At 35.8% G+C, this 15,899-nt stretch overlaps 1 protein-coding gene across 1 annotated transcript; it reads right to left on the minus strand.

Annotated features, from left to right (window-relative positions):
• Positions 1-9,080: 9,080 nt before the first annotated feature.
• Positions 9,081-11,740, minus strand: si:dkey-43p13.5 (retina and anterior neural fold homeobox protein 2). The gene is made up of 3 exons (XM_034051834.3): positions 11,500-11,740; positions 10,497-10,654; positions 9,081-9,829 (listed from the first exon to the last, which is right to left on the minus strand). Exons 1-3 carry the CDS (start codon positions 11,738-11,740, stop codon positions 9,410-9,412), a joined length of 819 nt encoding a protein of 272 aa, XP_033907725.2. The 3' UTR covers positions 9,081-9,409.
• Between the last annotated feature and the right edge of the window lie 4,159 nt (positions 11,741-15,899).

Consider the following 15,899-nt stretch of genomic DNA (forward strand, 5'->3'; position numbering starts at 1 on the left):
ATTATTATTATTATTATTATTATGGTATGTGTTTATTCAAAAGTGAGTTGTATTTCTTGTATTCTGCATTGCAATTAGGTATAGATAAATAAAGATTGAAACGTATATTTATTTGTTTTCTTAGATAGATAGATAGAGATCTCCATTGCAGGTCCCCTACCCTCTTCTGCACTGGTGGCTTATAGATACCTCCAGGTAGGTGAGACAGAGTGCTCTCCCCCAGCTTCTTACACCAGTGTGTGTCTGGAAGATCCTTTAGGGAGTCGTGGTGTCTGATCTTTATACAAGTCCTATAGATGACCACCTTCTCCATTGCACTGAATTGAAAGCTGCCCTTATCCCTAAAGTGAAGTTAGATAAATAGATAACTCACAAAGTTCTATCCTTTGAGAATGGTATTCAACAGTTTTTGGTTTAGGTTGCAACAAACACACCAGCTTCATTTTTTTATATATAGTTGTTGAAATGTGAAATGTGGGAGATTTGGACAGGTTGACATTGCTGATTTCTTCAACTATGTATACCTATACTTTTATATAAATGCACTATCTGTACCATTTGTTTGCAAACAGGGCTGTTCAATACAGTGAAACCAGAATCAGCAGCCACTGCCCTCTGTCCTTTGATTTACTAAATAGATTACCTCTACGTTCTGCTGTATGTGATGTGCTGCAATGTTGAAAGAAAAAAAAAATGCAGTGGTATGGTTGGTGGTAATATTGGGCAGTGAATTCATCAGCTATAGTTTGTGTTAATTACAGTTCATTGTGCCAAACCAGTAAACAGAGCTGAAAACAAGAAAAATAGTGATCTGCCAAGTTTTGAATCATCCACACCCAATCCTTAAAGAGATAATACAACCCATAAAAAAGATACAATAAACCTTTCACCACATAAACACATTTTGAGTCTTTAAACAGATTTAGTTTTTGGTCAATTCGCAATTTATATGTACAAATATGTGACTCTAGATTGTCAATGTAGTATTTTGCCTAATGCAGATCATGTTTTAACACATTGAAAAAAAAGAACATACTGACAAATATACACTTATGCAGTACCTTATACAGAAATCTATAATAAAACCAATCACATGAATTATACTAATGAGTTATTCGATAAGCCCAAGATAAAGGGTGCAATCCACATCACAGCCACAAAAAGGTGAGGGTACTGAAAATGACAAGTGATTTAACATTGTTTTACAGATGTGCAGCAGTAAGTGTAAACCAAAAACGTTATCTGAACTTGAAAAAGTAATCAAAAGTAATGGCACTAAAAGTCAAGATTTTTTTTAATTGTACTAAGACTCGTTTATTAACCTAAAGTAAATGCAGCAGTGAAACCAGCATTACCCTGAACTGAAATACACGTGACAGCGAGAATGAATTCAATCATGAGGAAAACATTTCTCTAGAAACTTTTATTTTCTTTCTCAGCACAGGACATTTTAATTAGGTCCATAAATACGGAATTCATTAAGAAATGATACAAGTGACCAAGCAGAGAAGTGGTGAATGCTGCAGTAAACGTTTATGATGCTCCTTGACATTATTGTGAAAAAGGTCCTGTTCTCTTATCTCTATCTAAAGACATGACTTCACGAAAAAGTACAGCTTTTAAACTCATGGTACTCAACAACAAATCAATAAAGCTGTAGCAAAACATATGTGCTGTTTCAAACAAGATACAAACGATGAGTCAGGGAGCAATATTTCAACCCACATGCTATAAAGATAATGTTTAACATTAATCTTCCTATTTATCTGTTCGTTAGCATTTAATCTAACATATAGCATGTGTTAAAGTATAGTATGTTGAAGAAACACTGCTTAGATTTGCAAGACTCCCCTTGTTATATGTTTCTGTCCTTATCACCAGCAACATAATTTATGGGAGTGCATTGACAGCGAAGGACTATGAGTGTATGCTTGTACAGTACAAAGAACATTCTGAGTAAAAACAACTAGATGAAACATGAATAATTCTTCAGACAGTAAAATTAGCTAATTCAAAGTTTAAGGAAAATCCTAACATTTCCCAGGGGGAATGACTAAACTGTTTTGTGAACTGAGGACAGCTCTGCATTCCCAGCCCACGCTGGCTACCAGATTCTGCTGCTGAAATCCCCTGCTCTAATTTACTACCATTACTGTCAGGCTTTGCATATGTTTTTAATTATATACAGTCACAGACGAAAGTATTTGGGCAGTTAAAAACAATGAGAAAAGCACATTGGTTGGAACAGCCCTGCACAGTCCTATTACTATATACAGTCTCAGACAAAAGTATTTGGGCAGTTAAAAAAAAAAAAAGAAAACACAAAGAAAGTGATTTCTATAATTTCTATTGAAAGATATACATTAGAGATTCAGCTTTATAATAAAACAACATTGTATTACATAGCATGCATAGCATGAAAAATAACATGCAAAAAACGAATTTCATAGTTTGACAAAAGTATTTGGACACTGTTACATAAGTATTTTGTGTGCCCATCCTTTGCTTCCTTTACAACCTGCAGTCTTTTTTTTATTTTGAAACCAGTTCTTGGCATCTTTCCAGAGATATCTGTGCTCATTCTTCAACACATACAGCTTTGAGTTCTGCAATCGACTTTGGTTTCCTTTTTGCAACAGCAGCCTTTAAGTCAATCCACAATATTATGTATTTATTCTATAATTATCATCAGGTGTTGGTTTTCAATCATGACAAATTGTCAATAATTAACAATGAATGAGTTACATACGAAATACGTTGATTGCCCAAATACTTTTGTCAAAGTATGAAATTTGTTTTTGCAGGTTATTTTTCATTTTATGCATGTTATGTAATAATTTATTGTTTTATTATAAAGCTGAATCTCTACTTAAATGTATATCTTTCAATAGAACAATAGAAATGATAGAAATCGCTTTCTTTGTGCTTTTTTAACTGCCCAAATACTTTTGTCTGAGACTGTATATAGTAATAGGACTGTGCAGGGCTGTTATCTTGCTGTCCTGACATTTGCAGCAAGCCAGTGCTGTGGGAATAGAAGACAATGAGGTAAATACCAGCACTGTAATGTTTAAAGCAAGCCCATGAAAACAATAAAACACCAAATATTAAATATAAATATGGACTAAGCCTTTGACCATTGTACTTGAAATGAGCAACACCCCAAAACTAAACAGTAAAATCACAAAGAGCCACATTCAATACATGTCAAGTCCTGAACAGGATGTGAATCACTGATTACCTTTTAGTTTGCATTTAGATATGAAACTGCATGCTTCTGTTTCTTTCTGTCTGTTTATGTGAATTTATTAATCTAAATAAAGAAAAACAAATGTTTTTAAGCAATACAGTTAGACTATCGTTTCCAAAATAGTCTTTGCCACTAATGTAAATCTTATGAATGAGTACATTACATGTATTCTTTTTTTAATTAGAGTATGTCACACAGATGGTTAAAACTTTTGTCTGAAATAATTAAAACTGCTCGCCTTGAATCCCCACAGGAAATGCAGTGATTCAGAAGAATAGAGTGCATTTAACATTAAACTGCTTTTTCTGTGTAGGAGGAAGGAAAAAACACTACAGATATCCTGAAATGCCTGTCTCAGTACAGATGGCATGTACCATTCAAAAACCCACACATCTGGAAAGAATTATTCTAATCCCGTCATTAAAGCTCTGATATTTTCACATGCAGTCATCACTTTGCTTTGTTTGCATTACCGGCACCTGCAGGGCTGGCGAGAGATTTCATGTGCCCCGGGGAAAGATTAGCATGTGCCCCTTCCCTTCCCCCCCCACCATTATGACGTGTGTATACTGCAATCACTTTTTATAATAAATGAATAGTATTTTGACAGCGCCTCCACTGCTTATACTATGGTAAACTTTTACAGGGTACAAATGACCCCAGTGCAGGACAGTGTTGGCGTTGTTGTTTTTTTTTATTTTATAATGTTGAAATGATCATTGATTGACCAGAATTTTTTTTGTATGGCCTTCTCCGGGGCCCCCAGGCCTTGGTACCTGTATTAAAGATGCAAAGTACACCTTTCAAAATGTTGATGTGATGTCACTTAGTAATTGGGATATGGAAAAAAGTTGGAAGTAATACAGAACATTCCAAATGTAATGTATTTTTTGTTGTTAACTTCTGTTAAAAAGTCTGCTGGGTCTGCTGTGTTCCCAGCAGGTGTTCAGGGATGTCAGAGACAGAAGGATCGCCACCAATTAGGGGCTTGACTTGCCGCGTGAGTGGTACCCAGTTACAACACTGTTGGCACAAACCAAAGGACGAGATGTTGTAACTTCAGGGGATCGAGAGTGGGAAGCTGTGTCTGCTTACTGCGGACTACACAGTGAAAGCATGGTAAGAATAGCGAGGTATGGTAAAATCATATTAAAACACATGGCAAACTAGTGTAATCTATGTTAAATGCATGGTATAAGCAAGGGGAAATCATGGTAAAACTGCAAAAAAAACTTTTATAAAAGTAACTTTGAAGAATATCTGGTTTTCATTGTTGTCTGTTCAAAATATCCTTGACATATAGAATTAACCTACATTTTAAAAAGCCATTTAGAACTTTTCTCTTTGTCTCTGAAAAGGCATTGTTAGAAAAGTGCGCCACCTGTTGACATTAATTAGAAAAGCAAATTAATACAATTGGATCTGGTTACGTAACATAAAGAAGCATTATTACAGTATATATGTACAGTGAAAGAACCTTTTAGAACCTTTTAGAACTTCTCTTTGTCTCTGAAAAGGCATTGTTAGAAAAGTGCGCCACCTGTTGACATTAATTAGAAAAGCAAATTAATACAATTGGATCTGGTTACGTAACATAAAGAAGCATTATTACAGTATATATGTACAGTGAAATAACCTTTTAGAACCTTTTAGAACTTTTCTCTTTGACTCTGATACAACGTACTGCCTTGGGACTGTAAAAACAGTATGTTATAACCAAGGTATGTAACAACCAGATACATGCACATACCCGCCAAATCAGCACAAAAATCTAAACCTAGTACAGTACTAACTGATTAATGTACATATACAATGTATGTTGTATAAAGGTTTATTACAGAAGAAACAATATAAAACAATGTAACATGTAACTAGTACTGTACATTACGATACAGTATGTAACATTCTGTATTTAATTATTTAATACAGTAATTCTATGTTGCCTTGGTCAGCTAAATGAATTATAAAAAAGAACACAAAACATGTAATTAATGTACTGAATACTGTACTGTAATTAGTAAAATAAACTAATTAATGAAAGAACACAGTACAGTAATAATACATTATATAAATAATAAAATTGATAATTATAATAATAATAAAAATAATATACAAGTCAATAAACATAACCATACAAACTGTCAGTTCAGGTACAGTACAGTAATCATTGACTGTACGCTACTTTAGTCTTTTAGGCCCTGGCCACATTAGCATTTAGAACCTAGTTAAGGGTTCAAAACCTGTTTAAAAGTGCTTAAATCGATTTGCATCCACACTAAACAAGGTTCATAACTGAGTTCAACAACCGAGTTTGAAACCTACTCAGGAGGTAGTCTCAAACTCGGACAGGACAGGGCCTTAGACGACTGCCTCAACGACTGCTGCTTTTTAAACTTGAGCTCTTTGACAACATAATTCTAACTGCTTTTGTCCCTTTAAGATTTCTCCAATAATGTACAGTTTGTCCTTAAGTGAAATTGACGATCGTTTAGCGCTGGCCATGATAATACTGCATAAATTACAGTAATCGAGAGCAAGGTCAAGTTCAAACAGTAAGAAGTTGGCCTACGAGTACGCAATAGACCACTGCGTACCATCGCGGTGCGTGCGAAATAAGTATGCACTATCAGAGTACGTAATAAAGGAGAATTTAAACAGGATTTAATACGATTTTATTCGGTTCCATGATACCTGTTCTTTATATCAGGGTGTACGTTATATCCCAGGTAAATTGGTTTGACTATTTACTTATTGTGACCACATGACCTTCTATCTTTGCATCTCTGTTTTTATGTATCATCAATTTAAGGTGGGGTTGGCCTTATGAGTTAATTAAGTTATGTGTGAGACTGTTTTTTAATATACAAATTACCCCGTCATTCAGATTCTGCATCCTTGGAAAATGGGTAATATATCGAGACACCAGTCTAAAATAATTTGCATCTCTGTCCTGAACCAACCAAATTGAACTGCTGCACATACACACACACAAAGATGCATACTTTAGAATAAAATATATATATATATATATATTAATACAAATACGAAATATTTAGATACATTACAGTGTAATTTGATATTGACGTAGTAAAAACATATTTCTTGTCTTTTTGTTTTATATTTTCTCATTACATGTGGATTAACCCATTAACTCTTTAGGGTACACAAGGAATGAAGCGGTTGTTCAAATGGTTTCTTCTTAAAATACATTTGAGAGTGACTCAAGTATCACGAGGAAACTGACAATTTTGATAACCAGATTCAAAATAAAATGTTAAACCCTGTTTCGTGCACCTCATTGCAAAAATAAGAAAGTTAGCATAATTATATTTGTGGGACATGCACATTGTACCATAAAGCGTTAATGTTTGGAAATCAATACACTTTAATAAAAAATAAAAACAAACTGCCTAATTTACTGCCAGTTTCAAAAGGGAGCCCTTTCCATTGACAAACACGTTGTTTTTAGACTACAATGTGCTTTCTCCCAGCTTCCCAGGTTATTAAATTGTGGGTAGCAATCTCTCCATTTGTTTGAGAGGAAAATAATTATATAATACAGGTCCTCAATTAACCTTCTGGTTGTTTTTCAATTCTGCAGTGAATTGTACTAATGGAGCTTGGGAGCACAAGCATTCTATCTTCATACTTCAGACTCGTATAGGCCCTTCAACTGAAATCAGAAGAGTACAAGCTGCTGCTTATAATTCACATATCTCATTTGTTTTTGCAGCCATATGGTCAGGGGTAGATTTCACCCCAGTCAAAGGGGGACATAATCATATAACAATTAAGTGAATTGCTCTCACTGATTTAACCATTTTCACTGTTGTCGTTATTATAAGTGCCATAAGGACCAGAAACTACATTATATTCATAAAGTAATGCACAGCATTAAATGTGTGGGACTCTAAAACACTTCTCAGCATTCTAAAGCTTCATGAATATTCAATATGACCTCTTGTGGCAGGGTGCCCGCCCCTTGGTGTGTGTGTGTATATATATATATATATATATATTATTTTATTATAATTATTTGTTTTGTGTAAATGTATGACAGCAGAAAAGCTGGTGTTATGATTTATTATTTAAATACAGCACAAGCGGAATGCCGTCCGACCATTTGTATTATATTGTTTGTTGGTTGTACCTCTCGTGAGAATGCCTTACTGTTGGCTAAGTAATTATGGAGAGTAACGAGAGAGTGAGAACAAAACAAAATGAAATGAAACGAAATGAAACAAAATCAAACTAAACTAACGCTACCTGTGTAAAACCAAAGGTACTCATGGGGCTTATTTATTTATATTTTGTGCCGCTTTATTTTGGCCCTCGTGCCATTTTGTTTTTGTGCTTTGTTTATTTAAAAGTGTTTATTTTGTTTAATAAAAAGCGGCGCCATCCTTGTCACACCCGATTCTCAGTATGCAGTAAATCTATAATTTACACATGGAATGGAATCACCAACAACTAGTGCTGAATTCAATTAGGTGTTTTACTGTATTTTATTATGTTATGTATATTGAAAAGCACGAAAACTAAAGGGCCCTGTTGATCCCAAGAAGTGTATCAGACTAAAGATGACAAAGCATCAGGACAGTTAAATCCTAAATCACAGGAACCCCAGATGGCATTTTTCACTCAGTTTGATCAAAGGCATTGCACTTTTCTTTTCCCCAGACCGATAACATTGCAGGTATGTTGCAGAATACTTATCTGTCTTGTTCTTTGGGAGGATGTTGAATTCATAACTGATGAAGCTGTTGTCCTGCCCTAGCAAATTATACTGCACAGACACATTAAATTAGCTATGATCCAGTTTACTCTGGCAATCTAATTTCCAGCGTACAGACTTCAGTCCTGTTATTTATAAGATCTTATTTGCGCTTTATAGATGTTTAATGTGTAAAATGTATTTATGTAAATCAATGATCAAGTCCTATTTGTTGTGCATTAAGGGGGTCCAACAGTATTCCTTTAATGCTTTTCAGTTTTTTTCAGTTTACTGCAACTGTGTTCTTTTGTTTTGCAGAGGGAAGTACAGTACACCCTCGCTATAACGAATCTGTTAGGGTCCAAGCCTTTTGTTTGTTATATCAAGGGGTTCGTTATAGCGAAAGGACAATCAAAATTAACTTAATCCAACAGTTTGTAATTCATGTGATGATAGTGTGAATAAAAGTAGAATTACATGTACCTGTTCGTTTCACGTATGCAGTATTCTGCCTTTGCTTTATCCAGTTCGTTAAAGAATTAAAAACGCAGTACAAAAAGCAAAAATACCGAATTGAAGCTAAACATTTATCCAAAATCAATCTGACATGAATCATTTAAAAGTGCACCAAATCTTAATCCAACATGCAAGAATCCCAAACTGATGTTTTATTCCAAATCAACCCGACGTGAAAAGTTAATCAGATCCTTACGTTTTTTTTCTTTTTCTTTAATCAATTTTGCTTTGCCGCATGATTGCTGAAAAAGCCAAAAAACAGAGTGCTTTTTGACAACCTATATTCACAACAGAGATGTGTCTGCATTACTCCTTTTTTTCCAAAATGATAAGTTTCCAGCTTTGTAGCAACATAAAATGATTTTTGTTTTGGAGGCAGTTACACAACACGCACTTCTTAAGACAACAGAGTAGACTTCACTGACAATGTTTGTTTATATTATCTTTTTTGGTTTTATTAATTTGGGGTCCAGGGGTTCGTTATAGCTGAAGGTTCGTTATAATGAAGGGCGTTATAGCGAGGGTGTACTGTATATTTACAATTGGAGAAGCAAGTTTAACTATGTACTTTTAACAGCAACCTGCATGCAGGATAGGACAATATATGTATTGTACACGTTTATTTTATATTTATCAAGAAAGCAATACACAACGTATAAAAGGCAGAGGTAATGTACAAAAATTAATGCAAAAGTCTACGCAAACAAGAACAATTACATTTAAAACAAGGTTAAAAATATATCATTCACAAAGTTAATCGTGTTAGGGTCCCTCTCCATTTCAAATACTGTCCAAACTAATACGTTTGATGATAATAACTGTACCCACCCCAGAAATCAACCCATTCACGTAGGTAACACTTATTATCAAGTCCATTTGAAGTGTTTTCATGTCATAAAAGTGCCAGTTGAGAGGCCTGTGTGTCTGTATCAGGTACTCTCCATTCCTGCTGAGGAAGTCTCAGTTTCAGGCTCTGGTAATGTTTTGGCAGCAGAGTTCCGGATTTCTGCTGCATGCTCCCTTGCTTTTGCCCGCAGATTCGCGATACTGCAAGAACGAAACTCCTCCGTGCTCGGCCCTTTCTCCCGTTCCCTCAGCCCCTCGACCACTGCCTGGAAGGGGGCAGCGAGCAGAGCTGGCTTTCCTTTAGGTTGAGTTCCAGGCCAAGGGTAGCTGGGCTTCTCTGGCTTACCTTCCCAATGGTCACTGTCAGAGCTGCCCAGGTCCTGAGTCTTGATATTGGGCTTGTCAGCAGGTCCTTCTGGGTCCTTGCTTGGAGACTTCTCCATGACCTTCCCATGCAGTTTCATCTGTCTCCGCATCTTGGCTCTACGGTTCTGAAACCAAACCTATAAATAACAAGACAAGCAGCGGAATTTAATATTTAACCCTAAACAATATTATGTTAATCACCGGCAGAGTTTCATACAAAACTAGTACATCATACAAGCCATTACTCATTATGATGTTGGTTAGAGTCTGTGTTGTTTTGACATTTGTTTTCGTTTTCCATTTTCTTCTCATGTTTTCCCAAATGGCAGTATAAAATCAAATGCAGTTCTGTTTGTGTCCAGCAGAGGACACAAAAGAATGGTTGTTATGCTGTTTGCAATAAAATACATATCCTGGCTTTAAACAGAGAGCTATAATGTGTAGAAATTCAAGTTTCTTAAATTAGAACCTTATTCAAATTAAAGCTGAAAATATAGCACCAATAAAACGGATCACCACAGCTACACTGGGCGTAACTGTCAAAACGTATTCCAAACTGGATTCTCACCACTGGATCACATATATGTTTGTATATAAAGTTTAGTGAGTCAAAGTCCAAATAAAAGGACAACAACCGCTGCTATTGTGGGAACAGAAGACGGCCTGTTGGTGGTGGGAGTAATGTGGACATTTGGAAACATGACATTTAGACTTTTAAACCTTGCAAAGGAGTACAGGAGCACATTAACACCCTGTTCTCTAACACTTTCATAGGGGTAGCAAGGTAAGGAAGTGCCTCTTTACCTGCACCCTCGCTTCAATGAGATCCAGTCTCAGCGCCAGTGCCTCTCTCATAAAGATATCTGGGTAGTGAGTTGCTTCAAAAGCCTTTTCCAGCTCCTCCAGTTGCCAGCTGCTGTAATTGGCTCGCGCTCGTCTCTGTTTCACCGGACGGGATTCATCTAATAAATTGAAGTACAACAGACTATTAGCTGTAAGGCAAACAGGACAGGCACTCTGCAGTTAAAGAAGTGGGTAGCTAGGACAGACAGCGTACAGACATGGAATACTTTCCTTTTATAAAAATGTATACAAAATGTTTGAGATAGATTACAGTTCAAATTTAAAATTACAGGCTGCTTGTAATATAACTGGGACTTGTAAGCATTTTACTCTTAATTAACCTTGCTTTTAAAAGTATTATTTTAATTGTTAACACTGACAAACAGTTTCAGATACAGTATTTATTTTGTAAACTCAGTGTCCAAAACAGCAAAAACTGAATAATCTAATTTAATTCCCTTCACTGGAGGCAATATATATTTTTCTTAAATATAAATTCTTGCAATAAACTAAGCAAATGTAGATAAATCATTTAATTTGAATCATGTGTCAATGAAGAAGTGATATATTTATCAATATTTATTCTGCTTATTGAAGTATTTATATTTTCTGCAAACTCTTTCCAATTGAATCCTCTGGGGGCCATACCTCCCAGATTCCAGAGGAGGGTAAAGTGCATGTTTTCTGCTAATCTTTACATATACTTTAAACAGGAACTCAGCCCTTTACTATTTTGAGTAGACATGCTTGGAAAGAAATATAAATATTCAAATACCCTATCATTACATATAATAATTATTACAATATTTTCCAAAGTTTAGGGTTAACATTCCGAGACATCCCAGTGTCAGATGTCCCACTACAATGGGATAAAAATAAATGATTTCTCTTACACAAGAAAAAAAAGAAAATGTACGAAGAGGAGGCCATTCGGCCCATCTCACCTCATCTGAAAAGCTCTTACCTGTGTATTCTGTAATCCCAGCCAGCCCAGTAGCCTGAGTGGCCAGGATCAGAGCCTGTTTGCAGGGTTCAGGCTGCAGGCAATTTTGTAAAATCTCATAGCTGAATAAGGGGCTGGGTAAGAAGAGGCTGGAGATGTGCGATGAGCTCAAGCGAGCGGGGAAAGCGGAGTACAAGTGAGCTGCAGAAGCATGGAAAACCCCTGGGGGGAGAGACGACATCAGCTGCCCTGGGCTGAACATTCTCCTCATCCAACAGGTTTTATCCTGGGCCAGACTTAACAGGGGATAGCTCCACTGAGGATAGCTTTCAAAAATACCTGCACCCAGCAGGATTCAAAAACAGCAAGCTTCACGTACCCTGAATCGTACACCTCAACTATAAATGCAAATTAGGCACCGACATCTAAACTGGCTACGGAAATCGAATAGCAGTATCAGTTTGAGCAGCATGTATGCCTGCGTATTAAAGATAAACTGACTAAATTGGTCCTGGTTACATGAATGTTTGTTTTAATAGCAAACAAATATTACAAACTTAGCTAGTATTATTTAAATATATATAAAATGCAAAAATAAACCACTACCTTAAAACTAAGGTTTAGAAACTAAGTGCAAAAACAGTTGTCTGGGTATATAATAAGTTTTGCATGCATGGTTTCTTTTAAAAAGCTATACAAATGTTGAAGCTGTGTCCCTTACCTGAAGCAGAAAAGACCCAGAATAAAACCTGTAGGGGTATATCCTACCTGAGACAGGTCATTAAAAGGGTTTGAGAAGCGGTTTACTCAGCTCTAGCAAAGACTGCTTCACCTGAACCAGGTGTCATGGTAAGTGTTCCTTACCTGCAATCTCTCTGCCAGGTACCTCTGTCTTCTCAGATCACATGACTGTCAAGAAAAAAAAAAAGCTTCAAAGAAACTCTTCAATCAACTGAAAAGTATGAATCTGATCAGGGAGACGGGATTGAATTTCTGCGCAAATATTCACACTAATGCATCACGTCCATTGACCCGAGTAACACCTAGACTTGAATCAATTTAACACAGTTTCCAATACACAAAAGGTTTAATAGTAAATGTTGCTAAATATGCAGGATGTTTCCCCCCCTTTTCTTTTAAGATTAAAATAATTATAAGTGATGTCTCTATCCTCGTCCTACATGAAAATGTATATACAACCTTTCTTATATTATGTATATTGGCATTATTAAGCACTCTGCCTATATCATACATATCAATATACACTAGCACAGGAATGATATAGATGTATCTTAATGTATTTTTTTATAAGAAAGAAAGATATACACGTGTCCATTATACCTATATTAACAGTGTTCATAAACAGTGTTTATAATTAAACGCATTTAAATAGAAAATACAGTAATTTAACCATAGAGTAAAAAGTCATAGAATAAAAAGTCTAAAGACAAGTCGCCGAAAAACTGTAGCCCAGCTGCAGATAAGATGTAAACAAAGCTCTGATTCTGTCTTTTTAATGAAGGGTTAAACGCAAACAAACAAGCTATTTGTACAAATCCATCACATATAAGAAAAAGGAAATGTAGGCCTACAATTAAATCTGAATCCACAATTAATGTATTACTGCCACGCAGAGAGTTTGTTTTTGCTGAGGCCATTTACAAAAATAAACAAACAAACATATAATTATTAGGATACGCATTTATATAAATTGCCCAGAAATAGCCTATAGGCATTATAGATTAAAAAAATAAACAATTGCAAATACAGAAGCAAACAAATAAATTAATAAATAACGAAATAGTCTTAAAATAAAATATAGGATCATGTAAAGCAAAAGCAAATGCATGACTTTAATGCAGAGAAATATGGTAGGCCTAAAGCTTTCCCAAAATAAATAAAGCACACCTGTAAACTACCATATGTAATTTAGTATTTAACATACATATATCGCTTTTTATAAAATTACATTTAACTTACAACATATACCTGTCTATAGTGATACAAAAAACGGCGTAATTTCGTGGCCATATATGATAAATATAAAAGAACTGACACGCACATCCTTTTAAACGTTATCCGAGAACTGGATTCCGTATTGCTACATACACACCGTGTCTGTGGAGCTCGTTGCATGCAGAGATCATTACCCGGTTTAGGGTCAATTATTCTTGGCTTTGAAGAGCGATCACTTTCACAATGAAGTTTTGTTCCTCTGAAAAACTGTGGAACGGTATTTCACGGCTGATATTTTTAGTCATCTAAGTTAGGTAAATGTAATTCAATTACTTCGGTTTAGCCGGGCCGCAGTACCTTGGCTCACTCAGCTGTCCTTTGGCTTAAAAAACAGTAAGTTATATAAGGGCAAATTGAGCCTGAATGAATAAATGCATACGTCTATACTTCCTTCGGGCCCTGAGTCCACAAATGACTATTGTGTAGCGTATGATGTTAGAAAAAAAAAAAAAAAAACTAGTCCTACAGTTGTGAAACGATTCAAAATTGTTTTACCACGTAGTTTCAATTATGTAATTGACGTATGTATGAACAATTTGAAACAATTTCCTAAATGCTCACATTTGTGTACAGTATTGTACCAACATTTATATTGGGACAATAGACTTACAGTATACCTACTGCAAATTACATGTTTAAGAATTAAACATACATATTATGGAACAGATTATAAACACATTTTAGTATTTACATACTTTAAGTATTATCTTTTTTAGAAAGAGTAAAAGTGTTAACAAACTAAATAACAGCCTAGTTGTTATCCAATGCGTGCTTCAGTGTGTTATAGCTAACATTTTTCTTTTAGGGTCTTTAATAGCTTGAATTACTTTTTTTTTTCCTGCATCCCCATTGAATTGGTTTCTGCCACAAAATGATGCAGACCATTTGCATTGTCCAGCGCTTATCTCAGTCTACATAAGGGCTGTCAGCACTCTGCAACCAATAACCCCAACAGCATCATCTACAGCAAGCACTTTAACCTTCCACCTCTGACCTCATCCTTTAATACACCTGTTCCAATTCACATTAGACACCAGGACCACGGTAGGCCACCGCTAACTTAGTAGTATGACTACAAATTTACTGTAGTGAACTTTAATAAGGGGAATAGGGGGGTTTAATGCTGGAGTAGTGCCAATTCTACTAGTAATACAGGGAATATGTAGATGGGTGACTGTCCAAACCAGGAATTTAGTTGGGACTACAATTAGGAATCACAGTTATAGGCTTTTATAGGGAATTTACCATATTACATTATTATAGTTTCCTTGTATCTAGTACTGTTGTATAATACTTCACTGGTTTTAACTTAGTTTAGTACTAGTATAATTTCCATGTAAGTTAAACTGCCTCTACTGGTAATAGATGTGTGTGTTTCTATTGATCATGCCAGGCAATTATTGACCTGATGGCTGCTTACATTAATGTGGGTCCATGGTTGTAACAACTTACTGTATTAATTTCACTGTAGGTCCTTTTGGGTTAAACTTGGATTGTACTGCAATGCCAAGGCTTCCTTGCGTGATTACTGTCACCACAAATCAATACAGAGTTGAGCTGATGTCTTTTACACTTCAGGTGCAGTAATAGTGATGAAGGATTCTGTGAGCTCGTTCACTTTTCTCTGTCGTGAGTGGCACTTCAGAATATCCTGCAGGTGTGTGAATTAGTTAATGTTACAAGTGTCACACCAAGCAGCACACCTGAAATGCTAATAAGATCAGACCACATTGAGCAGATATAATTGTAACTGCTGTCACCACCTGTTTCACTTTGATCTTCTTATCCAGATGTGATTGCTGTTTCAAGCATGTTTGTGACTCAGAAGGCAAAATTGTTTTGTTTAGTGCTGGTGGCCAGATTTGTGTTTTATTTGGTGCTGGTAGAGTTACAGCTGTACAAATACTGTAGCAAAAACATTTATGTTCAGTTTTATATATACAATATAATTAAGAACATAAGAAAGTTTACAAACGAGAGGAAGCCATTCAGCCCATCTTGCTCGTTTGGTTGTTAGTAGCTTATTGATCCCAGAATCTCATCAAGCAGCTTCTTGAAGGATCACAGGGTGTCAGCTTCAACAACATTACTGAGGAGTTGGTTCCATACCCTCAATTCTCTGTGTAAAAAAGTGCCTCCTATTTTCTGTTCTGAATGCCCCTTTATCTAATCTCCATTTGTGACCCCTGGTCCTTGTTTCTTTTTTCAGGTCAAAAAAGTCCCCTGGGTCGACATTGTCTATACCTTTTAGGATTTTGAATGCTTGAATCAGATCACCGCGTAGTCTTCTTTGTTCAAGACTGAATAGATTCAATTCTTTTAGCCTGTCTGCATACGACTTGCCTTTTAAACCCGGGATAATTCTGGTTGCTCTTCTTTGCACTCTTTCTAGAGCAGCAATATCC

This window comes from Acipenser ruthenus, chromosome 22 (assembly GCF_902713425.1).
Source record: "Acipenser ruthenus chromosome 22, fAciRut3.2 maternal haplotype, whole genome shotgun sequence".
NCBI lineage: Eukaryota > Metazoa > Chordata > Actinopteri > Acipenseriformes > Acipenseridae > Acipenser > Acipenser ruthenus.

Coding starts and splice junctions, on each gene's coding strand:
- si:dkey-43p13.5 (XM_034051834.3), bottom strand. CDS start 11,740: ATGTTCAGCCCAGGGCAGCTGATGTCGTCTCTCCCCCCAGGGGTTTTC. Junction 10,655..11,499: donor TGGGATTACAGAATACACAG/GTAAGAGCTTTT, acceptor TCAATTTATTAG/ATGAATCCCGTCCGGTGAAA. Junction 9,830..10,496: donor TCATTGAAGCGAGGGTGCAG/GTAAAGAGGCAC, acceptor TGTTATTTATAG/GTTTGGTTTCAGAACCGTAG.